This window comes from Notechis scutatus, chromosome 6 (assembly GCF_049901735.1).
Source record: "Notechis scutatus isolate UNSWTSFEM ecotype Mainland chromosome 6, rNotScu1.2, whole genome shotgun sequence".
In the NCBI taxonomy this organism is placed as follows: Eukaryota; Metazoa; Chordata; class Lepidosauria; order Squamata; family Elapidae; genus Notechis; species Notechis scutatus.
This window is the reverse complement of record NC_142014.1, coordinates 46,847,487-46,875,265: the sequence shown is the minus strand read 5'-3', so window position 1 is coordinate 46,875,265 and position 27,779 is coordinate 46,847,487. Positions and strand designations below refer to the sequence as shown.

The window sequence follows — 27,779 nt, the reverse complement described above, 5'->3', positions numbered from 1 at the left end:
ATTATCTCAGCCAGAAAAATATTGCAGTATTTATAAACAATATAATTGAAATTAGATTTATATGGACTTGTTTAGGACTATACGAGGCAATTTTTTTTCTTATTACTTAAAAACAAGAAAAATATCCATTTTTGTCACTGTGCCTTTCCCCGTCACCTAAAATGGACAGTCATGACACTCTAATTCTCTATTGTATCAACATTTAGACCAGGTAACAATATAATATGAAAAAGTAAATACCAGACAAAAAATCTTTGTAAGAAGAACTGAGATCCAGAAGAGCAAATTCAGGCATATTTTGTTGCATTCTTTGTCTCATGTGATACAATTTAACAGCCTTTCTGCCAGTTAATTGCTGAGAGGTCAGAATTGCTTCACTGACCTAGATTTAAAATAGTAAACTTAAAACTAGAAACATATACAAACTACTGTACTAGACTAATTAATCTTCTAATCAGAGTCAAATGTTGAAGTGAACAACCACTGTTAAACATACTAAAGGAAGATTTCTGATTCTATACTGAAGAGAAGCCTTGAAATACAGTATTTAAAATTTGCAAATGATAATTAGTAAATGAACCTTTACAATGTAAAATAATTTGAACAGCAATATTGCTGAAACCAGCCATTATGATTTTGTCAGTTTTAACATATCTTAATGATACAAAAATAATCTTAAAATTGAAATAACACTTGTCTAATAAAGGTAATTCTCATTTAGTGACTTACTGGGGCCAGCAACTAAGTTATTAAGCAAAACAGTCACTAAGTGAAACAGTGATTATGTATACAATCTTATTTTAGCTTTCCTTCGCTTTACAGATCTGTGATGTCACAAATGTGTGGATTTGTTATAAAGTTACTTTTTCATCACTGTGAACCATTGCTAAACAAGACTATCTGCATATAAAAGATACAAAATACTGCCATTATATCCTTCCTTTATTCCTTTCAATGTAAATTATAAATTCCCCGTTTTTCCATTAGAAAGCTACGTGGAAAAAAAATAAGTGAAGATAAATCAGATTTAACAAAAAACACCACAAACCTGTGCAGCACTTCTTACAGCAATCCAGGCTTGTACTCTGTACATTTCAAGAACAGTAATATCTGCAGAAGTACTTGGACGTCTGTTAAGCTAAATGTAACAAAGATTGATTCACATTGGTGCAAAATGATAGATTATGAGAAAGAGCATCTATGTACATTTAAAAAATTATCCTACAAGAAAAACTTCTGAAATGCTATGAAAATACAGTCAACCTTAATGGAAGCATATATATCTACTCCAAGGCTGTCAAACTCCCAGACCATGGCCAGATGTGTCACGGCTTAGCAAAGGGGGAAAAGTTCTGGTACATCACGTGACACTGCCATGATGATGTGATTTTGACACCCCTGATCAACTCTGAAATAAACTTTATTGATTTACTCAAATGTAAGTGTGTAGAAAATTACTACTTAATGGTTTATGTTCTTTTTCCTTATGCTCTGTCCCTTAAATGGAACAGCACTTTGGTTTGCTTGTTTCAGAAAGGTACCTGACATTCATTCAGTTCCCAGCAATTTCAGTACAGAATAAACACTCTGAAACTGTGGCTAAGACTCCTCAATATGTTGCTAAGAAGTACTATTGTACCCTCAAAAAATTTCCCAAAGGTCCCTGTCTCACATGACATTATTTTTTTTAAATTATTTTCATTTAAAAAAACAAATTCAGCATGCTGCAAACTGAAAGACGAGCATCAATTTTACTTCTGAGAAGGCCTCTGGCATCAAAAACCTTCTTAGAACTTAAAAATGTTAAATAAACGCGACACAATGCTTCAGTGATAAATATGCTTGCATGTTTACTCCAAATAAAATGACATGCCAGAATGGCAAAGAGCAACTAGGATGGAGAAAGAATTAAAAATAAATATATTTGCAATAGTGGTAAATAAATATATTTCATATTTCAAGGAGGTTACACATTTTCCAAAATGTCCTAGGCATTAAATATCACACTTCAACCACTAATATCATTTAATATAGTAAAATAACAGCTTTGTTCTCTCCTGTTGAATCACTACACTCCTGTTGAAATTTTGTATATTATTCTTTTAACTTGTTGGGCCAATTCCTCAACTATTTTACCCATGGCAGACAAGAGGGACATTTCGTATTTTTTGGCTGCTAGCACTGGTTATCAGAAGTTGTGAAACCAAGACACATGAGCAGTTGAAATTATGCTGAACAGCTGGTGTTTGAGACAGGGAATTAATTGTGCAGATTACTGTGATGCTGTGGTCACAACCTGGCTTTACCTGAAGCAACGCAGTTTGATGATGATAATATTTTATTAGCATGCAAACAATAAAAAGGTGAACACTAGACTCCCAGAAAAGCATTAACAGCTTGTTGAGCAACCCTGAGTAAAAGCAAAATGTTTTACGTAGATCCCACTGGGTGATCTTTTATTATTTTTCTCTTCCTACTAGGTTAAGATGCTATCTACACTGCTCAAAAAAATAAAGGGAACACAAAAATAAGACATCCTAGATCTGAATGAATGAAACATTCTTATTAAATACTTTGTTCATTACATAGTTGAATGTGCTGACAACAAAATCACACAAAAATTATCAATGGAAATCAAATTTAGCAACCCATGGAGGTCTGGATTTGGAGTCACACTCAAAATTAAAGTGGGGAAAAAACACTACAGGCTGATCCAACTTTGATGTAATGTCTTAAAACAAGTCAAAATGAGGCTCAGTAGTGTGTGTGGCCTCCACGTGCCTGCATGCTCCTGATGAGGTGGTGGAGGGTCTCCTGAGGGATCTTCTCCCACACCTGGACTAAAGCATCCCCCAACTCCTGGTGCAACGTGTCGTTGGTGGATGGAGCGAGACATGATGTCCCAGATGTGCTCAATTGGATTCAGGTCTGGGGAACGGGCAGGCCAGTCCATAGCATCAATGCCTTCGTCTTGCAGGAACTACTGACACACTCCAGCCACATGAGGTCTAGCATTGTCATGCATTAGGAGGAACCCAGGGCCAACCGCACCAGCATATGGTCTCACAAGGGGTCTGAGGATCTCATTTTGGTACCTAATGGCAGTCAGGCTACCTCTGGCGAGCACATGGAGGGCTGTGCGGCCCCCTAAAGAAATGCCACCCCACACCATGACTGACCCACTGCCAAACCGGTCATGCTGGAGGATGTTGCAGGCAGCAGAACGTTCCCCACGGTGTCTCCAGACCTTGTCACGTCTGTCACATGTGCTCAGTGTGAACCTGCTTTCATCTGTGAAGAGCACGGGGCGCCAGTGGCAAATTTGCCAATTTTGGAGTTCTCTGCCAAATGCCAAACATCCTGCACGGTGTTGGGCTGTAAGCACAACCCCACCTGTGGACATCGGGCCCTCATACCACCCTCATGGAGTCTGTTTCTGACCGTTTGAGCAACCACATGCACATTTGTGGCCCGCTGGAGGTCATTTTGCAGGGCTCTGGCAGTGCTCTTCCTGTCCCTCCTTGCACAAAGGCAGAGGTAGTGATCCTGATGCTGAGTTGTTGCCCTCCTACGGCCTCCTCCATGTCTCCTGATGTACTGGCCTGTCTCCTGGTAGCGCCTCCATGCTCTGGACACTACGCTGACAGACACAGCAAACCTTCTTGCCACAGCTCGCATTGATGTGCCATCCTGGATGAGCTGCACTACCTGAGCCACTTGTGTGGATTGTAGACTCCGTCTCCGACCACTAGAGTGGCAGCACCGCCAGCATTCAAAAGTGACCAAACCATCAGCCAGAAAGCATAGGGACTGAGAAGTGGTCTGTGGTCACCACCTGCAGAACCACTCCTTTATTGGGGATGTCTTGCTAACTGCCTCTGCTTTCCACCTGTTGTCTATTCCATTTGCACAACAGCATGTGAAATTGATTGTCAATCAGTGTTGCTATCTAAGTGGACAGTTCGATTTCACAGAAGTGTGATTGACTTGTGTGTTGTTTAAGTGTTCCCTTTATTTTTTTTGAGCAGTGTATATTATCTCAGAGATGTGATTGGTGAATAGAAACAATGTAATTTACTGGGCCACAGTTCTTGTCTGATTCTTCCTCCTATTGTCATTCTCGGTCTATTTAGCTTCCTGTGAATGTTTTCACAAGGCCACTTTAAACAGTTCAATTGAGGGGTGGGAGGGAGAGACGTCCAGTTTGGTAGTGAATGTAGGGTATCTTTCCCATGAGAGTGGGAACTTAAAGTATCCTAAAAATATAACACCAGGGGATGGTGTGAGAAACTTGGACTTTCCTGAAAACAGCAGCTAATGAGAAGGAAATTTCCTTCCAGGTAGTCTATAGAAAGAGTCAAGTATTTTTATTTAGTTTCAATTACTTCTTGTTGGTGTTAAGCCAATCACAGTCTAGTTTCATGTCTTCATATTAGATTACCAGTAAACCAATATATTTACAAACAAAGTGGCTTCAAAAAAAAAGAGTTCTGGTCTCTTTTGCAGCCAAAGGAAGATAGAGGAATGTCAGGGAGCTGACTGAAGGAAGTGATTCCACAGACAACTAGCAGAATCCATTGGAGCTACAAGATCTCTTGGTATGGAGCAGATGATTTCAGGCCAGTTCTGCAATGCCCATTTATACACATTATCTTGATGTGGGATATTCAGGAAAATATCATAGCATTCCAACTATTCTTGAGCTGGGTGAATTGTGGAAGGGACAGATAGAAGAGAGGCCTGTAGATATATGCTCAGAGACATATTAATAGCTTGTCCTCATACCAGGCAAGGGAGCTATGTGGATTTGCACTTAGATACATCCGGCCCTTTCAATTCCTGGCAAATAAATGGGTAAGAAATGGAGATAGTGACAGATTTTATTTTCCTGGGCTCCAAGATCACCACAGATGGGGACTACAGCCAAGAAATTAAAAGATGCTTGCTCCTGAGGAGGAAAGCTGTGGCAAATCTAGACAGCACACTAAAAAGCAGAGACATCACCTTGCCAACAAAAGTGTGCATAGTCAAGGCAAAAGTGTGCATAGTCAAAGTGTGCATAGTCAAGGTTTTCCCAGTTGCAATGTATGGCTGTGAAAGTTGGACCATAAGAAAAGCTGAGCGCCAAATAATTGAGGCCTTTGAACTATGGTGCTGAAGAAGACTCCTGCGAGTCCCTTGAACTGCAAGGCGATCAAATCAGTTAGTCCTAGAGAAGATCAACCCTGACAGCTCTGTAGAAGGCCAGATCCTGAAGATGAAACTCAAATACTTTGGCCGCCTAATGAGAAGGAAGGACTCACTAGAGAAGAGCCTAATGCTGGGAAAGATTGAAGGCAATAGAAGAAGGGGACAACAGAGAATGAGGTGGCTGGATGGAGTCACTGAAGCAGTAGGCGTGAGCTTAAATGGACTCCAGAAGATGGTAGAGGATAGGAAGGCCTTGAGGAATGTTGTCCATGGGGCTGCGATGGGTCGGACACGACTTCGCAACTAACAACATTCAACATCAATATTCCAAGGATCAGCATAATACAGTTCTTCTCAAGCTGAGGTCCTTTCAGAGGGTCCACAAAGTTAAATAAATATTTTGACATTTCTGAGTCTTAATTTCTAATACAGTATATATTGATAAATTTAACCACATAAATCAAGGCTCCTTGGAGTTGTCAATCAATTTTCAAAAATATAAAGTAGTCCTGAAACCAAAAAAGTTGAGAACTGCAGGGTAATATATGTAGTAGTGTTTGTAATGTAATACCATATTTTGTGTGCATGTGTGATGTTTTCGCAGGTATTTATATGTATGGCATATAGGTTTCTTCGGATATTTTCCCACGCCTTAATATTTGTGCTTTTATTATAGCGATGTTTCAGCAGAATCTTATCTGCCATCTTCAGGCTTGTGTATTGGGTTCTTTTTAATCTCGTGTGTCAGGCTTGGCAGCCGCTTTTTGTTTGAATTTGGTGCTGGCTTTCTGCTTTATTTGAGTGGTTTTTTCCTCATCCTGATTGGCTGGGAGTTTAGGTCTGTTTTTATTGGTCTTCGAGTTGCTGTCTTCTTGATTGGTTGGCAACATTGTGTTTTGTGCATTGGGGTTTCTTAGTGCAGCTTGGTTTCTTGTGAATGGCCGATAATTATTTATTAGGAAGCTAGGTTTTATTTGGCTAGCTGGCTGGGACGTGTTTGGGCTGGAGGTATTGGGGGGGTCTGTTTGTGTCCAGGTGCTTGACTGGATTGTGGTATAGAGATTTTTTTGTTTGTGAGTGCAGGCTTCCAGATGATTGATAGTCTGGTGGAGTCATCTCTTCTATTCATACTATTAGGTCTTTTATCAATTTCTATGGCTTCTCTAAAGATTCTGTAGCCGGGGTTTTCTATAATAGCTAGGGTTTTGGTGCCATTGAAGTCGATGCTATGACCTATGGCTTTCATATGTTGGACGAGTGAGGAAGTGTGTTCCAGCTTTTTTATTGCATCTTTGTGTTCTTCAAGGCGGGTACTTATTCTTCTGTTGGTTTGTCCTATGTATGTGGCAGGGCATGATGTGCAGGGTACTTCATATATGCCTTGGTTTTCTAGGTCAATTTTATCTTTGGGGTTTCTTAGGATGGCTGCTATTTTTTTGTCCATTTTGAAGGCAGTCTTGATGTGATGCCCACGTAGTATCTTGCTGATTTTGTCTGTTGTTCCTCTTATGTAGGGCAGGACAGCTGTTCAGGTTTGTTCATCTTCTATTGTGTTTCAGTGTGTTTTTGTGGATCAGGTCCGTGGTTTTGTTTTTGTGGAAGCCGTTAGCTATCAGTATTTTGGTCAGGGTGCATAGTTCAGTCTTTTTGTATGCTTTGTCTGCCAGGCGTTCGGTTCTGGTAATTAGTGTTTTGGCTACGGAGTTTATTTGTGCTGGGTGGTGGTGGAATTGAGCATTTAGGTAGCGGTTGGTGTGTGTTTTCTTCTGGTATATTTTCTTCTGGTATATCTATATAATATATGCAGAAGTGTCTGTAGGAGTTAAGTAAATAATATCAAATGATAATAACAGCAGCATGATTATAGATCTATCTATCTATCCATCCATCCATCCATCCATCTATCTATCTACCTACCTACCTTTCTCCTCATTTGCTCTTTGTACCATGGCTCATTGAGCAACCACAATTAGGAGCAGCAACTAGATTGTTAAATGGAGCAGTTGCTAGGATTGGTTGCAAATTTCTTTTTTCCCACCATTGTAAATGTGAACAATTACTTAACAAGGGCTGCTGTATATATAACATTGATTCTTATACAACAACGATAGGATTTCAATCATGTTACCTTGCTCACTGTCTTGACATTTTGACCCCTCAAATCAATTCAACTTCATGTAAACCAGATGCAGGAACTTTGCAAAAATCAATAACAATGTCTCTATATTCAGGCATATATCTTTATAGATCTGTAACATAATACTAAACTTGGTGTTTAAATATATGGTTAGCCTTAAAAACAATTATACATACCCTCTGCTTAAATGTTCTTCCTTTCACAGTACCTGAAGTAGGAGACTCTTCCTTGTTTGTACATAAATAAAAGTAAAGCAGTGCTATCTCCATGTATGATCTTCTTATTAATCTTCAAAAAATAAATGAAAAAGCAAGGAATCCAAACATCTTATGTTAGCATTTGGCAAACACTTAATTTATATTTTTAAGTGAATAAGTTTTATTCATCCAAGCCTTTTAAATGTCTTATGGTCTGGACTTTTCAGTGTAAATTGTATGTTTTAATTATTATTTTCTTTTAATTGACATGCTAGTCTAAAGGACATAGGAAAAAAAAACTGCTCACCCATAGTGCTGGTAACTCAGCAGGCTTAAATTTATGGCATCCAGCAAGCTGTCAACAGCTAATTCTGATTTATTAAGACCTAATGAATCAAGTTGTCGTTCTATTCTTCCTAAAAATGACATATATGAATTTATTTAAAGAGATTTGTTTTTTCCTGATAGAGCTAATAAAGCAGAATATTGTTTTCTTTTCAGTTATATTTTCTTAAGAATTTTTTTAAAGGCAACGGCAAAGAAAACTTAAACTATAGAAAACTACAAACTACAGATTACAGAAAACTACAGATCACTGATAAAATCCACATGATATATGAATATCAATAGTAGGAATCAACACAATATAAATCACAAAATTAAATTAAGAATGACAGTAAATTCTATTAAGGAGCGGAAAATCCAATTTCATCTAATAGATTATTAAGAACTAGCATATTAAGATTTTATGTTAAGAGAAACTCAAACTTATACCACAAGTATATATTTAGAATTGTAACCCAAAGATTTCTAGGTTCACTTAAATTCTGCATCAGATTTACATTTAGCATACAATGCAAAGTTGATGTAGGAGATGATCAGGCTGAGCCTGAGGAAGGGGTCATCATCAATCATGAGTCCCTTTATGCCTACAAGAGATTTAAGATCAGCCCACCTTCATTTTTTTTTACTCTTATCTACCACCAATCTGCTTTGACTAGTAGTAGTTCAGATTCTTGTAGAGTGCTTAAACTTGCAATGAGCTTATACTCATTAAAACTGCCTGGATTTTCTGATTTCCCTGGGGCTTGACAATTATTGGATATCAAGACATATATATGCATAACTTAATTAGGCAGGGGGAGCTATACGTACAATACTTTGCAATGTGAAGCAGAGTATACAAAACAGAATACTATAAATTGTTTGGGAGCTAGATTACCAACTCTCTAGGTCTCAGATGCAACATGAAATTTGAGCAGTTTATAGAAAAAAAAGAATTTTACCTTTTCGAAAAAGAAGTTCAGCTTCTAGATCTAAATCTTCTTTTACTGATGCTACAGAAAGTTTTAGTGCTGTTTCTGTGTATTGTAGGGCTTTTACCCACTGCAACTCACTCTGAGGTTTGGATTTACATGACAATTCTAAAGTTAAAGTATGCCCTAGAAATCAATTTACAGGAAATTATTTCACCAATTCTAAAGCAAAATAAAAGTCAAACATTGAATAAATAAAATGTAGCCCCTTAATACAAGAAATGAATTATTCCAGAAATATATAGTATTTCGCAACTGGAATTTAGGAGCGCATACTTATATTTTCTCTAAACTACATACATGTAGTGTCTCGCTTAATGATCCCAACTCTGACCAGCAACTCCACTGCTAAACAAAGCAGTCGCTAAGTGGGAAATATAACCATGATGTGCTTTCCAGCTGTTTTGTTCTTCTATACATCAAAAGCAATTTGTCTATGCCAGCAGCAGGAAAGTGTTAAGCAAAAGAATGACTGCCCACAGAAATTGCTTGCTTTTTTTTTCTCCCTTCCCCTCACAGAGAGGAGACATTGAGGAAAAAAATGATTTCATGAGTGTACTGTAAATTGCAGTTTCTTGCAATTCCTCTCCAATCTTTCTGCTCTGCAAAAGGGGAAAAAATAATGCAGCTCAGACACAGGAGAACAACATCTAACTGTAACAGTGATCATGTTGACTGAGGGAAAAAGTAATATATAGTCATAAATGGCTGTAAAGCTATTTTTTCACCACCATCATAACTTTGAATGATCACTGAATGAATGGTTGATAAGCAAGGACTTCCTGTAGAAAATGATGAATCGTGCCCACAGAAGAACAAGAATAATGCTAGGCCAACAATCAGCAATGTATTAATTAATTCAGTCCCAATTTTCAAAAGATTTCCCCCCTCATAATGACAAGTGATTCATACTATGTATTAATCAGACACTACAGCCAATTCAAAAATTTATGGAATTAAAAAAAACTGTTGGACTCAACAATATATTAATTAACGTAACATGTGAATTGGAATAATTGAAAGTCAATTTATCTTTGAAACAAACCCTTTTGCAAAGGATTTCCATGGAATGTTGATGTTAAATACAAAATCATATAATTTCCATATGATTTATATTTTCTTAATTCTCACTCCATTATATCTGTTTATTCCATCAATACTTTTCATTACTCAAAGGAAAACATAACAGTTATGCAGTGACATTTACAACTAGCTCATTCTTGAAAACAGGAAAATCTGGTAGTCTATGAAAGAATGTACTGAGGAAAGAAGCAACAGATCAATTAATTTCTGCAGCTCTGCCTTTTAGAAAAGAGGTGCTACAGTTCAAAGCAAAGCTTCTGATTTTACAAAAGTGAGTGATCAAGTGGTTGGTTTGGGTGTGTTGCCATGGAGGTTGGGATTTTATGGTTTTTATGTTGTGGATTTTAAATCTTGTGAGCCACCTGTGTGTGAGTTGGGTAGTTATATAAATGTGTTAAAATAAAATTTATTTAGCTTCCATAATTGAGCAAGACTTTGCTTCTATGTTTGACTGAAGAATTAGGATTTCTGTCTTATAAAAAAGATTATTTTAATATAAATTCATTAAACATTATCCTGTTCGTTTTACATAGTTTATATCTGCTATAAATTATCAAAAACATGAAACACAAAATAGTTGTAGGCATAGTAAGTTATAGAAAGATGTTTTTAAAATGTCTTTATATGTATCGATGCTAGCAAAAAAATTATAGTATAACTTTATATATGAAATTAATAGATTCCACATACATTAAATACCTTAAGTATAGTAATAATCTTCAGAAATAACAAAAGTCTGTATTGTATTAAACAGTCCTTACCAATTCTCATTTTGACTTTTGCCAGTAATGCGATATGTGGGAGATATATGTTCATCAAAGGCATTTTTAGAGTTGTTAAAGTAGGATCTTGTCTATGTTGTTCAAGTGATTGCCCCAAAATAAACAGCTATTGAAAATATCAAATTTTGTAACGAAAGATAAGCACATTATCAAAATACCCTAAGGGACAAATCATTTAGCCCCATAATAACTCATAATAGCCCAACAGAATGGGACAGCAATTTACTGACTAGGGAAAAAGACAAAGAGAAGGGAATGGCTGGAAAATAAGAAGTCACATAAATATATCTCAATGTCTAAATAGATCGTTTCCCACTTCATACTTAAAAGCTTCATTGAAGTGTCCATAAGAAAAGAAGAAAGTACTTTCCTTTAAAAAAACTTACAAAAAAAATCAGAATTTGACTTTGGCCATCTATGTCTTCTGAGCCTCAATATAAACACAAATTAAAATTTGTATGATATATAGATAATTGGAGCAGAAATATTCTCAAAATTCCCTAATGCTCATTAAGCTCTAACTCTTTAGAGAAAAAAGAGAAAAAATTTAACAGAGGTCTGTGGGAATGAAGAACGCTCCATGATATGGTATTATATGAAGAGCTCAACTAATACTGTTTCCAACTAAATAAAACAAAAACTTGTAATTAGTATTTGTGTATCTAATTCTTATATTTCAATTATATTCCAAAAATAATCCATTCATGGTAAACTAGTTTCAGTAAATTAAAAAATGATTATATTTTCTTCCGATTGAACAACTGAATGGCAAACCAAGAACGTTTGGATCAGGGAGATCAGGATCAGATCCAGGGGTGGGATTCAAACTTTTTAACAACCAGTTCTGTGGGTGTGGCCTAATTTGTGGGTGTGGCTTGGTGGTCATGTGACTGGGTGGGTGGTGGCTTGCTGACTGGGCATGGCTTGGTGGGTTATGTGACTGGGTGGGCATGGCTTGCATGTAAATATTATAAATATTTATGTAAATATTGATTTTTTTATTAAAAAAGAGCAACTTTTACCCAAAAGCAGGCAAAGCAGGCAGGCAGATTGAGTTGCTCGCAGAATTACAGATTCACTTAGAGATTCATCTATCTGCAATTGGCTATCTGAGTCTGTCACATAAAATTTACTTGCAAGCAAACTCACAAAATTAACTCACAATACACCATGTATATAAATATTGATTTTTTTATAAAAAAGAGCAACTTTTACCCAAAAGCAGGCAAAGCAGGCAGGCAGATTAAATTGCTCACAGAATCACACTTAGAGATTTATCTATCTGCAATCGGCTACCTGAGTCTGCACTGAAAAGCTTCAGTCCTAAGGAAGCTTTGGCTCTGCTTTTAGATTAGCTAGAAAGCAACAAATCCAAGGATTTCCTGCTTTCTAGCTAATCTAAATCTCCTGGCAGAGCAGAACAGCTGATAGTCAGCTGATAGAAAAAAGAGGAAAAATAGCAACTTACCAAGCCAGGCAAGTTGGATGGCTCACATGCCAGGTAAGGAATGAGTGGGAGGGGAGGGGAGGGGCCAGCCAGTGGAGCGATTTGCAGTTCTCTGAACTTGGGACAATCGTGTGTGCAGTGTTTGCAAGAAATCATCAGCTATGCCGCCTGGACAGCTGACAAGCACTGCGCTCGGGTGCAGAGTGTTTGAAAATCCTCTTGCTTTTTCAACCTCAGCTGTGCTGCTCAAAGCAGCTGAGGAGGGAAAAGCAGGGAATAAAGGACAGACTAGAGCTCGGGCAGAGGGGTGGGCCAAACACCGAACCTGTTCGGTGTCAGCTGCTCTTCGCAGCTACAGGTTCTATAGAACCGGGCCGAACTAGTAGCATCCCACCCCTGATCAGACCCACAAATCTGACAGTAACCTTACCAATCTTTCTATCACTTTTTATCTATCCATATACATACACTTGCACTTGCCATATACAAATGTGATAAAAGGAACATACATTTCTTCTAAGAGTTTGAAATATAATTTGTTTACAGAGCATAGTCTAGATGCAAAAGATCAAAACAGTAAAAGGTTCCTGCAACATGATCCATCTGAAGTCCACCCTTCCTTTGCATACTTGGCACAATTTCAAAAACAAAATTTAATGTGATTTGATTCCTGGCCTGGTTTTAAAAGTCCACCAATATATGACATTATTTTTGTTTTATATTTAACATTCCATTTTAAACTTAAAAATGCAGTAGCTGAGGATAAGACTGATGAAAATCATCAAAATTTAAGCCTTTCCAATGATGGAAAGGTCAGTGCTATTTGTATTTAAGCAGTGAACACTGAAAAAATATAGTAGTATTCAATTATTAGTATATACTTACCTGTTTAATTACTAGTGCGTGTGCCTGAACTAATACATTTAACTGGTCAGTTTTAGATGATTCTGAACCATCTTCTGTTTCTGTTCTCATTATATCAGCTAGCAGAAGCATACTCTGTACTAATATTAAATTAGCTGGTGGAGAAATCAGTGTTTTTTCTTCAAGCAATTTGATTACATTCTGTGTGAACAGAAAGATGATAGATAAATAGATAGATAGAAGATAGATAGATAGACAGACAGATCTACATCTTCAGCTCTCAAATTCTATTACCAAAGACATGCTTTCTAAATTTATCCTGTTTTCTATCATTACTCTTCTGCCAAGCAATAGTTCTGTTTTATAGATAAGTATACAGAATTCTTGACTGCAGCTATATATAACCCTAACCCTCTTAAGACTGTGCAAACTTTTGAACATGACTCTTCTCAAAATTTGATTCAATTAACAGCATGGTTAGAACCACCTACTACATAAATCTAACAGCAAGATACAATCTTCCTTGATGCAGTACTCACTCCATGAAAAAATAATGTGACAACCAAATTCCTGAAAATGTTATTTCTGCATTTTCCTTATGAAATTCTAAAACTGTTAGTAAATAATTAATCTCAGATTATTTTACTGTAAAATGCAAATTAAATTATGAATAGCATCAAAATGCATTTGTTTCATAAGAATGATACAAGGAAATAATTGATAATTCACTTTTGTCTTAATACCTGTAAATGAAGCTTGATATCAGCCACTGGTAGTCTTTCTTGAAGGCCAAGTATAACAGCTTGCATGGTACTTTCAGCAAGAGTCTCAACATCATTGAATGCTTCAGCTTCCATTTGTAATTCATTAATCAGACTAGAACACTCTGTTAATTCATTTTCTTGAAGAAAAGTAAAATAATACCATCAAGAATAATTATGGTACAAAGTATTATCTTATAATACTTTATTATTGTAATTGATATAAATTATTTGAGCATATAAGTTATTTGAACACATTTAACATAGTTCTTAATATTATTTTATGAGAAACGTTAACAAAAATATATTGCTTTTATTATCTCAGCACAGCACATATAGACCCTCCTTAACTACGGTAATTGGGATCAGAATGTCCATTGCTAAGTGATGCGGTAACTTTAAGTGAATTACCATGGAACATTAAATGACAACTCCACATAATTGCAACTTCTGACTTCTTGGAGATTTCCCACTCATTTTGCTTGTGGGAAGCCTGTACAGAAGAAGGTAACAAATCATAGAACACTGCAAAGATCAGAAACCTGGACTTGTTTCTGAACACCCAAATCCCAATCACATGACTGTAAAATCACTGTGATAGCTGTAACTTTGATGAAGCCATAAATACCATTTATTTAAGTGCTGCTGTAAGCGTGAATGATTGCTGAACAAGTAGTTGTTAACCAAGGAACCACCTATAGAGATTTACAATGTTACTTGAATACTCAAGAGGACTCAATGTCTAATTATGATCATTCACAGGGGTTTATAGTGCTAGCGAGATGCAATGAAAATCAGCTTCTACAAAAAAAGTATTTCTAGACAAGGAAGCAATCATGGGAAAATATGCATAAATATACAAATATTTCTGAAGAGGTAACACAGGTAGCTTTGAGAATTAAATTTTGTGTATGCATTTATCTGACTACCATTGACTACTGATTACCTTTCATTATTTCAATGCCTCTTGCCTGTGCTGTAATTGCAATCACTAATGCCAAACGACATTTTAGCCATATGTGTATATTCAAATGTTCTCGTGCAGTTATATTGTGAATTAGATTAGAATCCTCAGTAGAAATCCTTCCATCATATCCCTGATCAAAAGAGGAAAATGAACTGAATTACTAAGTTTAATGTTCAATTGTTCTATAACTGACTAATGCATTTTAACATATAGAATGTCTCTTATATGTCATGCTTACTAAAATGTTTTAAGTGTAAAATACTGTATATAGCTTTCATTATGCCACATGGAATACTTCTGTATTAAACTAAAAATCCATAAAATAACAATAGAATAATTTAAAAAGCATTTTAATATTTATTATAAAGTTGCGACCCATCATGCTTTCAACATTATCCTCTCTCATCAACTTAATAAAATGTGAAAACTGAAATATACCTTATCTGTTCTCTCTGCATCTTTTTGAGAATTAGATGTATCTGTGAAAACCTCTGCATCTTGAAGAAGTTTTATTGCAGAAAAAACCAGTGCAGCACTATAACCAAAAAACACAATTTTATAGACATATACATGTTCTGTCTTGCCTTTCCTCTTTCCCAAAATATGAAAGAGTACAAACTCACACCAACACAGGCAGGCAAGCTGGCTCGGACTTCACAGAGTTAATTCTTTGGAACTGATAATATTCTTGGCATTCCCACATGTCCTGCCTGCCAAGTCCGAACTGATAAAGTTTGACTCACAGAAAATCACAAGGCAGTCCACAAAAATAGTCATTCACGAAGAAAATCTGAAGTAAGGTTAAACTTTGTCCCGTACAAAGTTTCAGGAGAAAACCCACCCACTTTTATCCCCTGTGGGGTGTGGCTCAATGACTCAGCTCACTCTCTGACCCTCCCACACCTCCTACGTTGCTGCTCACGTTTCTGCCTACGACGCTGCTTAGGATCGAGCCAACACTCTTCCTCTTTACTCCCTGTCAGGGGCTGCTCCGATATGCCTTCCTCCTGATTAATCTCAGGCTGTTCCTCTCGGTTGTCTGATGGAACCTGAGGCATTATCAGGGAGGAAGGTCCTGGGGAGGAAGGCATTGCCAGAGAGGAAGGTCCTGGGGAGGAAGGCATTCCCAGTTCCTCCTCCTCATCTTCCAGGTCCTCTTCCTCTGACAGCATAGGCTCGGGAATCGGGGCCACAACATATACATATTCTATAGATTATGGAATAATTTACCAATTTCCATTCATTTACTTGTTAATTTTGATTCATTTATGCAAAAAGATAATGGGAGCATCTTCCAAAGGAGCTCTGTCACATGTTAATAGTCACACAGGATTTTAATAGAATCACAGAGGGGAAGGGACCTTGGAGGTCGAGGTCTTCAAATCCAATCCTCTGCCCAAGGCAAGAGACCTTATTGCATAGAAAAGCCAATTGTTTAGATCAGAGTTTGTCAACCTCAGCAGTGTTAAAATATACGGTTTTACTTAAATCCCACACACCTTAAATTTGCTGAGTTTGAGAAACACACTAGAGATTCAGATTGAAACTGTTAAGAATTTAAAATTTAATACATATATATGATAGCCCTACATACTGCTTATTACAACAATCAAGGTATGAATAGCTGTTGTCATTTCGAATGGCTCAGGAAAATGTGTTTCCTGCCACAGTCACCAAATGTAATTCAATTATCAATGAATAACTGCTTTTCTAATTTTCTAATGTTTTAAATGATTTAAGTATCAGTTAAGACAATCATCTATGAAGCACTGTTTTCAGCAAATGTTAGTTTTATTCCAGTAGAAAAATGGATTTATCAAGATAGTTTTTTTTAAATTCACCTGAAAGCTGTTTGGAGTCTCTGTTGAGCAATAGCTGCAAGCTGAAGTTTAGCTTCAATGACAATTTCCAGTTCTATGGCTGAACATTTATATATCAGTGCACCATACTTACTCTGTATGGTTTCAAGAATTAAATTAATTCTTTCTTCAGCTTCTGCCAATAAAATTCCCTAAAATAATTAAAACTATATCACTGATCAATTAATAAAAATTAAAATAAAAAATAAAATCTATTTAAATATGAGCAAACATCATTAAGAAATAAGATATTTAGATCAATTAAGCAGATTTAAATATTATAGATTCAAAATGTTTGCATTTAAATTCCTTATGTTAATGAATATAATATTTGTTGACATTGTATTTGTGAATATTGAGGCATTCAGTGTTATTAATATCCACAAATATTATTAGTTTCACAGCTAGTTCTTCAAATAATACATACACACCAATGATTCTATGCCATATTGAACATGCAACTATAGTGTTAACCGGGATATATATATATATATATATATATATATGGTATTCAGCTTTGTTCGGATATTTTCCCACGTCATTATAGTTGTGCTTTTAAAGTTGTAGCAACATTTCGGCAGAATCTCATCTGCCATCATCAGGCTTCTGTTGCTACAACTTTAAAACGTTGCTACAATTTTAAAAGCACAACTACACAGAAGCCTGATGATGGCAGATGAGATTCTGCCGAAACATTGCTGCAACTTTAAAAGCACAACTATAATGACGTGGGAAAATACCCGAACAAAGCTGAATACCATACATGTAAGTACCCGCTATATATATATGGTATTCAGCTTTGTTCGGGTATTTTCCCACGTCATTGTAGTTGTGCTTTTAAAATTGTAGCAACGTTTCGGCAGAATCTCATCTGCCATCGTCAGGCTTCTGTATTGTGTTCATCTGTTCATCTACAGAAGCCTGATGATGGCAGATGAGATTCTGCCAAAATGTTGCTACAACTTTAAAAGCACAACTATAATGACATGGGAAAATACCCGAACAAAGCTGAATATCATACATGTAAGTACCCGCGAAAACTTAAGAATATATATATATATATATATATATATATATATATATATATATATATATATATATATATATATATGGATCTTTGGTTATTCGGGTTTTCTCCCGCGTAAGATTGGAAGTATCTAGGCAACGTTTGATGAAGTCTCATTCATCATCTTCAGGCTTCTGTCTTCAGCTCTGTGCTTCTCAGAGTGATGTGAGCTTGCAGCTGCTTCTTCCTTTTAACTGCTAGTGGGGGTGTGACTTGATTGGGTGGGGGCTTGGCTGTGTTCTGATTGGGTGGGACACCTCCCGCCTACCAGCCATTTGGAAACCCGCCCTCATGAACAGACGAGTACCTAACATGAAGAATGACACCAGACCCACACCCACGAGGGCCACACAAGATGCCACCACCACACTTCCACGTAAAAAGCAGACTCACACCCACACAGAAGATGAGACACGACCACAGACCAGAAGCCGCACTGCAGCTGCATCACTACCCACTTCAAACCCCTCTGAGCCATACACGAAGCAAACTGACCCCCACCATGAAGATGCAGCACGACCACGAACTCGAAGCCAAACAGCAAGATCACAGCTCACCAGCTCAAATCCCCCAGTAACTAAGACCAACCTGAGCACAACCAAGCCCCCACCTGAACAGAACACACCTCCAGCCAATCAGAACATGGCCAACCCCCAATCAGAACACAGCCAAACCCACAACCAATGAGAACACACCCCACCCAATCAGAACACAGCCAAGCCCCCACCCAATCAAGTCACACCCCACTAGCAGTTAAAAGGAAGAAGAAGCTGCAAGCTCACATCACTCTGAGAAGCACAGAGCTGAAGACAGAAGCCTGAAGATGATGAATGAGACTTCATCGAAAGCGTTGCCTAGATACTTCCAATCTTACACGGGAGAAAACCCGAATAACCATATATATATTCTTAAGTTTTCGCTGGTACTTACATGTATGGCATTCAGCTTTGTGGGTATTTTCCCACGTCATAGTAGTGGTGCTTTTAAAGTTGTAGCTACAACTTTAAAAGCACCACTACTATGACGTGGGAAAATACCCGAACAAAGCTGAATGCCATATATATACACACACACACACACACACACACACACACACACACACACAAATTACCTTCAGAATAGAAGCATTTAATGTGTCTCTGTTCTTTTCAAGTTCTACAATCAAGACAGATTCTCGTTTTCCACTTGTAAATGCTGGAGGTAATATATACCCTTTGTAAAAAAATAACATACACGATCAATTCCAATGAAAGCACTCAAAACAATGTAATTTAAAATAGCGAAAAGGTGATTACAAATGAATTATTTCTCTAGTACTCTCAAGTATATTTAATATTCTCATGTATAATGTCAAGAATTTAACACATGCGCAAGGATGCAAGGGAGTGTGTGAGAGGCACCAAGGGTGAGGGTGTGCAAGAGATGGGATGCAGGTCAGGGAGGGTGTACAAGGGTACAAGGGGCTGCATGACAGGTATGGTGAGGATGGAATCCTCTTTGGATTGCTGAAAGGACTGCACTGTAAGCAGGAGCTAAGTAGGGGTATCCTACCCCACCTGTCTGTTGAGAGACAGCTTGTTAATTTTAACGCAGATAGCCTCCCTAACTCCTTTTGCAAACTAGTGCTCCTCTCTATCCAGAATGGGGCCTTGGAATGGCCCTTTTCTTTCAAGTGCAGAAGAATTGTTTAATACTGTCCCAGTGCATTGATTCTGTTTTGTGTCATGCATTTGTGTAGTGGTTGTTTTATGTCCCTAAAATTGAACAGCCCCCCTCTCAATAGAGGGGGAGAAATAGGAAATTACTTAGCTCCTGTTTACAGTGCAGCCCTTTCAGCAATCACAAGACTCATTTGCACTCTGATTCAGGTAACTGAGGAAACAGATTCACCCCCAGGAGTTTTCAAGGACCCTCAGATGTTAATAACTGGCTGACTGCAAAGAGTATAAATCCTTTCCATTCCTCACCAATTAGTTAGAACTCAAAAAGCTTCTTAGATGAAAAGTGAAACCTTTAAGAAAATCAAGATGGTCCATTTGGTGTTTGGGGGAGGAAAAAGCACCTTTTGGGACATGTAAAGCAAGCACATCCTTTTTCAAAATATTTTAAGCTTCATATACCATACAGTTAAAATAAAACTTTTAATTTATCTTATCAATACCTTTCATGAATGCATCAGTATTTCTTCCTGACCTTCTTAATGCTTCAGAGTCAGTAGAATATGCTGTCTTTATTACTTTTTCAGGAATAAAACATAATGTTGCAGATACACTAATAATAAAATGCATTTTAGCTAACATAAAATTATCCATGATTTTTGGTTCACATGCTACAGTCCATGATGAATGTATAGGCCTGTTAAAAACTTCTTCCAATACCTTGTAAATTAAAAAAAAACATTTTATGACAAATAATTTTCTTTTAAAGAATACACATGTAATATTTATTTTTAAGTAAAAGAAAATACCTTTCTTTGTGACCAAATTAAAATCTAGCAAAGACATTGGGAATGAAACATTTCATGCAATTTCCATCTTCCTTATATATCTACTTCCTCCATTTAAAATATGACCTTATATGAATTCAACCAAACTCATTTATGCTGAAGAATCACAAATGTAACCATTCATATCAGTACTGACTTAAAATAATGTTAAGATTATGAATTACAAGGAATCTTATAGGCCATCTGCCCCAATCCTTTTTACTTGAAGAAATTCACTAAGCACATCTGCTAGGAGGCCTTGCTGCCCATTTTAAAACCTCTAACAATGAGATTTCATTGCTTAAGCTTTTATTGTCAAGAAATTTTGTCTAAATATTCCTTCTTTTCAAATGTCAGTATATTAATCATTGTCCTGCTTTCAGTTTCAACAAAGAACAGTCCATCTCCTTTTTAAAAAGATATTTATGGCAATTCTTAAATCTTCTGCTATGCAAACTAATATGCCCAACTCAAGCATATCTGTTAAACCTCTGCTCCATGAGCTGCATTTGTTACCAGTTTACTTCTGAGTCCGATTCAGGATGCTGGTTTAACTTCACAGCAGGGAGCCAGGTTGAGAAACTGTCTCTGCCTAAATACATCTACTTGTTCCATCAAATCCAGCAGAAGAGATATGATGCAGCAGGAGTCATCTGAAAAGGAGCTACATCTGGGGAAACCTGGGAGTCTTTTCTGGCACAGCAGCTGCCCAAACTAAGACTGGCACCACCCCGTCATCCTTCCAAAACTGCTCAAAATATGATTATGTCCAATAGGCTTGGGGATCTTAAAGATCATGATGGACTAGTGAGGTTGCTGTACTGTTTTAACATTGAATTCTTTCAACTACTCTGTTAATAGTAAATATTGATGATTTTTTAAAATTGTTTTTAATATTGCTTACTTTATGATTTGTTTTTTATTGTATGCCGCCCAAAATCTTGTCTTATGAGATGGGTGGCAATATAAACATGATGAGTGAGTGAGATAGAATGAAGAAGGGCATTAATTATTTGAAAGCGCTTTTCCAGCCTATTCCAACTTCTTCATATCAGAATAATTCTAGATCTTTCTAACACTCATTGCAACTAAGCTATCCTATCCTATAGTTATGTACTTGACTTCTGTTACCCAGGTGTGAGATCTAACACAGCTGGACATTTTCCTGTTGGATTCAAGTCTGACAAGGTAATTTTGAATTTTAACTTTTGCCTCTTCAATATTACCCCATTTTCCTAGCTGATATGATCTTCAATTTGACGAGTAAACCATTCCATATTCTAGGTAATGTATAAAAATTGCAATAGCCCTAGGCACATGTAGCCCTGTGGGAGTCCAATTTATACTTCCCACTTGGATTATGCAAAAGATTTATAACATTTTATGTGGTTGTTCAAATAGTTCCAAATTACTATTTAACAATTTTACATATGCCTATCAACAGTATATACCATTTATGATGTATTATATTTCTAGATATTTTAATTGTATACAGGCAGTTGTTAAAAAGGAGTTAAAATTTCCCAACTGAGATTATACTGAACTTATTTAACTGCAACAAACTGCATTTTAGCACAAAACAGTAACATGTGAGATACCTCTTGTGAAATAGCAGATTATTCATGTAAAATAATACATGAGTTATCTCAAATACATCTACAATAATGCAATGTTTCTCAATTTACAATTTACATAGAAAGATTTTGAGTTACAAGTTGCTGGTAGCGTGTAAAGAAACACATATGACCAACACAAAATGACAGAATTAGTATGAGTTTGCTACAGAAACAATAAGTCTATCTGAACAAGACAAGGACAATGTCAATATCAGTATTAAGCGCTATCTTACTGATATCAATTTGCAGCATTATAGAAAATATCATTTCTGTTCTGTTTTGAGGAAGGTTTTCAGTTGTGAGAAGGACTAGCTTCTATGGGGAAAGAAGTAGGTTTAGATGTTTAGATGTAAATTAAAGTTGACCTTATATTTTGAGGAAATCTTCTCCCAAACTGGTTAGTATTTATATCACACTTTCATACTAAGAGCATGGTCTCCTCTTAATACATGTAAATTAGGCATGTCTGCTTTTCAAAATAGGTCAGACACGAAATCAAAACCATGAGTACTAACATTACCTTTGTTGTAAGGTTAGAGTAACAAAAACCTGCAAGCATTTCTCCCTTCCTCTGCCTTTACTTTCCCAAGAACTAGGAAGGGTCCTTCTAAGACTCTTTCCACCTCCCATTCCTCTTGGGGGCTGAGATATATCTGCCTGACTATTATCTCGGCTTCTCCTTTTTCTGTCTCTCAAGTCTATTCTCACAATCCATTGAAACTATAACACTTTACCTGTAGATTTCCACTTGTCAAGAGGGTTTGTGATGAATCAAAATTTGGACAGATCTAAATTTAGTAAAAAATAACAATATAATTACTATATAATTATACAGTAAGAATAATGGAAAACTGAAGTAATAACACTGACAAAATATAGCTTTACCTCAGTTCAAATTCATCAAATAAATAAATATAACATTCTGTACCTATATTGTTTCTTTTTGCTATGTGAGGGTTTTAAATTTTTAAATGATTATTCATATGGTAGATAATAGGTTGCTTATGATCTCAGAAAGAGAAGAAAACAATCTTTTGTTTCATTAAAAATGAAAAAGATAAAAAATAAGCCAAGAGCTGTAAGCCCTTCAGAGGCAAAGTATTCTAGCAACTAAATGCAAGGGAGTCTATTTTCTTGATTTTAGGCTAAGAAAATAAAATAAATGTCTTTACCCAAACTTTTGTAGTACGTTTGTATATGGTAGGCAATTTCCAAGGAATTTTATCGCCACGATTAATAATACAAAGTTCATGAAAGGCATCAGAGAAAAATCCCAAATCTGTAAGAACTTTTATCTAAGAATAAAAAGAATAACTAATTAATATTCATATACTATATATGTATGTCTGCTATACTGGATGCTATTTCTTAAACTATAGAAGCTTCCCTGAGACAGCCACTACTGTATAATTAATTGTGTTAGCTATGGAATTGGTTTTAAAACAATTAGTTTCCTCTCATAGATAATTTCTAAAAGAAATCATGATGGAATAGAACTAGTTGCAACAAGTATTTCAACGAGCTGTGGTGGCACAGTGGTTAGAATGCAGTACTACAGGCTAACTCTGCCCACAGCCAGGAGTTTGATACTAACCAATTGAAGGTTAACTCAGCCTTCCATCCTTCTGAGGTCAATAAAATGAGGACCCAGATGGTTAGAAACAATACACTGACATTTGGAAACAGTTCAAAGAGTGCTGTAAAGCACTGTGGAGCAGTATATTAGTCTAAGTTCTAGTGCTAGTGATATTATCATGCTATGTTGTTATTCTCAAGTTATTAAAGAAATATGAAAAGCTACTCCACTATAACAAATAATTCAAAGCAAATTTTACAGGTTCAGTTATGCATAATGCAATGGCATAAAACTGTTTGCTGGAGAACAGTACCACATTATAAATAAGTCCCTGCAATCCCCTACAATTTAAAATGTGATGATTATTCAGATTTCATATGGATGAGCTCCACTCTGAAAACAAAGTGTAAATTTTAGCTCTACCTTGTAGGTCTGACAATATCCTACAACTTCATCACTATAAATTTTGTCAAAACTCATGTAGTTTCTGTATTCTAAAATAGGCAATATAGGAATATGCACATAAAAGAAAAAATATATTTTCTTGCCACAGCCAGGTAGCAGCTTATCAATAACAGAAACGTATCTTTTCCAGTTTATTTCTATAAATAACTATTCTAGCCCAGGAAAAATTTAGCACAGTTTATGAACAGCAACAATAGTAAAGAATAAATATTTCTGCTTGTAGTCTTTTCTCTTACTAATGCATGAATGCACAGTGTACAATTCTGTATTGGTTATCTGCCAGCAACACTCCACAAACAAGCTAAAATAATAAGAGTCTGAAAATTCATGCAGATGGTACACACTGAAGTTCAACACATAAACAAAGCAACATAATCCTTCCATTTAGTCTGCACAAAGCAATCAAAATCAGAAACATGTAGATAAAATAGAATAACGGAATTGGAAAAGCCTTGGAGGTCTTCTAGTCCAACCCCCAGCTCATGCAGGAAACCCTATACTAGCTATCAATTTTCTCAGGAGTAGGTATCCCAGCAAATTCACCCCAAGGTCAGATCATGCAATGCTCAGAAAAATTGCAAAAAATCCAAAGTTACATCTCAGATTCTACAGGCCTCAGTTAGCATGTTAAATGTTAAAGTTCATGACAGTACAATTAGAAAAATATTGAAAAAGTATGGTTTCTTTGGAAGGATTGCTAGGAGAAAGCCCTCTTTAAAAAGAATATGGCAGCAGGCTTAGGTTTGCAAAGTTACATCTGAACAAATCACAAGATTCTGGAACAAGCCTTTGGGCAGCAAGACCAAAGTGGAAACAATTGGCCATAATGCAGAGTTTGGTTTGGCAAAACCCAAACACAGCATATCAACACAAAATTGTATACCAACTGTCAAGCACAGTGGTGGATGGATGATAATTTGGGCTTGTTTTGCAGGTCCAGGCCTTGGGCACTTTGCAGTCATTAAGTCAACCATGAACTCCTCTGCATACCAAAATATTCTTGAGTCAAATGTGAGGCCATTTGTCCAGTAGCTAAAGCTTGACTGACATTAGATCATGACAATGATCCCAAGCAGACCAACAATTAACCACAAAATGGCCGAAAAAAGAAAGAATCAAGGTTTTGCACTGGCCAAAGTCCAAGCCTCAACCCCATTGAAATGCTGTGACAGGATCTCAAGCGAGCTGTGCATAAACAAATGTCCACAAACCTCAATGAACTGAAGCAATGTTGTAAAAAAGAATTCCTCCACAATGTGAGAGACTAATGAAGTCTTACAGAAAATGATTACTTCAGGATATTGCTGCTAAAGATGGTTCTACAAGCTGTTGAGCCATAAGGTGTACTATTTTTTTTCATACATGGCTTCTCTATTTTGCCCTTGTTTTTGTAAAATAAATGATGACATGGTATAAAATGTCCTGTGTTGTTATTCATCTGAGGTTGTATTTATCTACTTTAAGAACTGCTAAGGACCAGGTGATTTTTACCATGTCCTGATACATAAAACAATAGAACTCAACCCGGGTGTACTTTCTTTTTCACATGATTGTATATTTATGTAAACATGTATTTGTAAATACAGAAACAAGTCCAAGTGAAGTAATAAGGAGAGTTTGAGTATCTGTTCCTAAAATGTAGCAATGTAGTTCTCACAAGAAATCATCAGATCCAAAAGTTGAATGAAAGTCCTAAGAATTGTTTTCTTCATCACTCACTGAATTTAGAAGTTTGTGCCAGAACTCTTCAAAAAGGGAAAAATAAAAATTAAACAGTATTTAAAAAGAACATATAACAAGAGGATTGCTTGGCTTTAGCAATCTGTTTTCTGTTTTGACAACTGAATGGCCTCACGAAATGGCACAATAACCAAGTTGCATTAAATTATTTTTAATAAAATATTTTGGTACATTTACCTTTAGAATCCTTCCTTCAATACACTTAATTTCATTTCGACAAATTTCTGACACAAAGTACTGATATAATGTGAACAATGGCAAAATCTGCAAAAAAAATATGACAATGTATTTATTTATATGTACTTATAACTTTCTTCAACTTTTGTGGTACAGTTCAAAACAATATGCAATCCAAAGCATGCATAGTGGACCTGGGCAGATTGTTCAGCAAGACATTTCGCTAATGTGTAAAGCTCATCAGAATTTTCAAAGATGTAGAGAAGAGATCTCAATTGACGTAATATTTAATGCCAGTACAGCAGTTTGGTGGTAAGAAAAAATGCTTTGTATGCAGCAGACCTCAAGTTTAATCTCTTGTAAGTCAAAGCTGAAACGATACTTTGGCATAAGGCAGCTTTCGATGTTACTGAACATAGCTCTAAAATAAGTACTAAATTAATATGTTTAGAATTGTGAATATAAATTTTAATTCTATTTTAGAAAGCTAATTTAGCAAATTTTAAGTTACGCAATAGGAAGCAATATTTCCATGAAGTATCTTCGTATTTCCTCCTCTTCCCCTTCCTTCCTCTCTTTTTAATTTCCCAGTGTAGCTTACAATTCTGGTATTTTGTCCTGCCCCAAATCTTAACAGGCCCAACCCTGCTTAGCCTCCCAACCCAGATAGATCAATTTGCTGAGACTATATACAAATGGGGGGAAATCAGTTCAAGAACATATTAGACAAACTATATCCTTATATGACAAATTTTATGAATTTTATGATTTATATCTATACATGCAACTTTATCTGTAAATTTATTTAGCAAGTGTATTTATTCTAAGCAAGCAACCATAGAATCAGTTATATAATTAAAAAGATGCATAACTGTATGTATTATTGACTGTTTGATCCCATGTAGTTAAGAGTGAAAAAAAACATGTTAATCAATATTATAAATTATACCTCTAAGAAGTATAAATATACTATATCCTTTATAATACTTACTATTAGATTTTGCCTTCTGCAATGCAATTCATGCAGAACAAAACTGAGATTTGCAATAACTGTTGCAATATCAGCTCTATAGTAATCCACAAATAAATCAATGCCAGGAATTAATATGTCTGTTTCATATTGTGCAAAGTCACAATCAGCTTTAGGATGTGGTAGTGAGGCTCTAAACAAAGACTGAAATACAGAATAATAACAATATTCAAGTTCTATACAGGTATAAACACATTTAATTAATTTCTAATGCTTCAAACTCCTAAAATGAAACCAAATATAATACTGAGCTATAATAAACAGGATCAAGCCACTTTGCAGGATTGCCTTACTTTCCGATTATAAACTGTTTTTATTAACTAAATATGAGGTGAAAGGGGTTTTTACACACAAATCAGTTAAAACAACTATTTAGTTGCAAACACGTATTAGATTTATATTAAGGTACTTCAAAGCATCTGAAAGAAGTGTTTTGCAAAGTGCATTTGTCTGAGCAAAGTTCCCTTCCTCAAAAATTGCACTCATCAAGGGGCTCATGCAACTATTACAAAGACTATACCTTGCTTTCTTCACACGCAAGCAATGGTAGCACTTCCTGCAATTTTTAGAAAATAAAATTGCCGTGCATCTGCACATACTCAAACAGGGAGAGCATTAAGGTGCTGTACTCCCAATTACTTCAGTGGTTCCAAAGGATATGCTTTGCTCTCATTACTGTACAGCATGTTTTTCAAATACTTTGCACAATCCTACTGCTGATACATTTCCACTTCAGTGATTAGAGAAAATAAATTGATTAGCTACATTTGATCTGATACTAGGTAGTAGGAAAAACATAATCAAGAAAGTGGAAGAGGCAGGAATAGTGGAAGAAAGTAAGCAGAGAATGCTGATATTACTAATTTTAAAGTAACGCAGACCTGAATTGAACAAATTAGTAACTTTATTATCAAAAAAAGATAAGCCTAATTATTGCCAAATAAGCCATGGTGAGCATTTGTTTGTTTTTTAAATTTTAACCATAGAAGTAGCTGGAAGAGAAATGTCAATTTAAGAATAT

At 36.1% G+C, this 27,779-nt stretch overlaps 1 protein-coding gene across 2 annotated transcripts in view; it reads right to left on the bottom strand.

Annotated features, from left to right (window-relative positions):
• The window catches only part of CFAP54 (cilia and flagella associated protein 54), a 144,366-nt gene that overhangs the window by 18,726 nt on the left and 97,861 nt on the right, over positions 1-27,779 (bottom strand). For both annotated transcript variants that reach the window (XM_087968133.1, XM_087968134.1), the window contains exons 47-63: positions 26,720-26,902; positions 25,729-25,815; positions 22,943-23,065; positions 22,505-22,558; positions 19,831-20,047; positions 18,781-18,881; positions 16,586-16,755; positions 15,183-15,279; positions 14,724-14,874; positions 13,760-13,917; positions 13,038-13,217; positions 10,685-10,811; positions 8,811-8,966; positions 7,832-7,940; positions 7,504-7,615; positions 1,049-1,138; positions 241-382 (exon numbers count right to left, since the gene is read on the bottom strand). In XM_087968133.1, the coding sequence (XP_087824259.1) occupies positions 241-382; positions 1,049-1,138; positions 7,504-7,615; positions 7,832-7,940; positions 8,811-8,966; positions 10,685-10,811; positions 13,038-13,217; positions 13,760-13,917; positions 14,724-14,874; positions 15,183-15,279; positions 16,586-16,755; positions 18,781-18,881; positions 19,831-20,047; positions 22,505-22,558; positions 22,943-23,065; positions 25,729-25,815; positions 26,720-26,902 (2,257 nt within the window). The remainder of the gene's footprint in view (positions 1-240; positions 383-1,048; positions 1,139-7,503; positions 7,616-7,831; positions 7,941-8,810; positions 8,967-10,684; positions 10,812-13,037; positions 13,218-13,759; positions 13,918-14,723; positions 14,875-15,182; positions 15,280-16,585; positions 16,756-18,780; positions 18,882-19,830; positions 20,048-22,504; positions 22,559-22,942; positions 23,066-25,728; positions 25,816-26,719; positions 26,903-27,779) is intronic.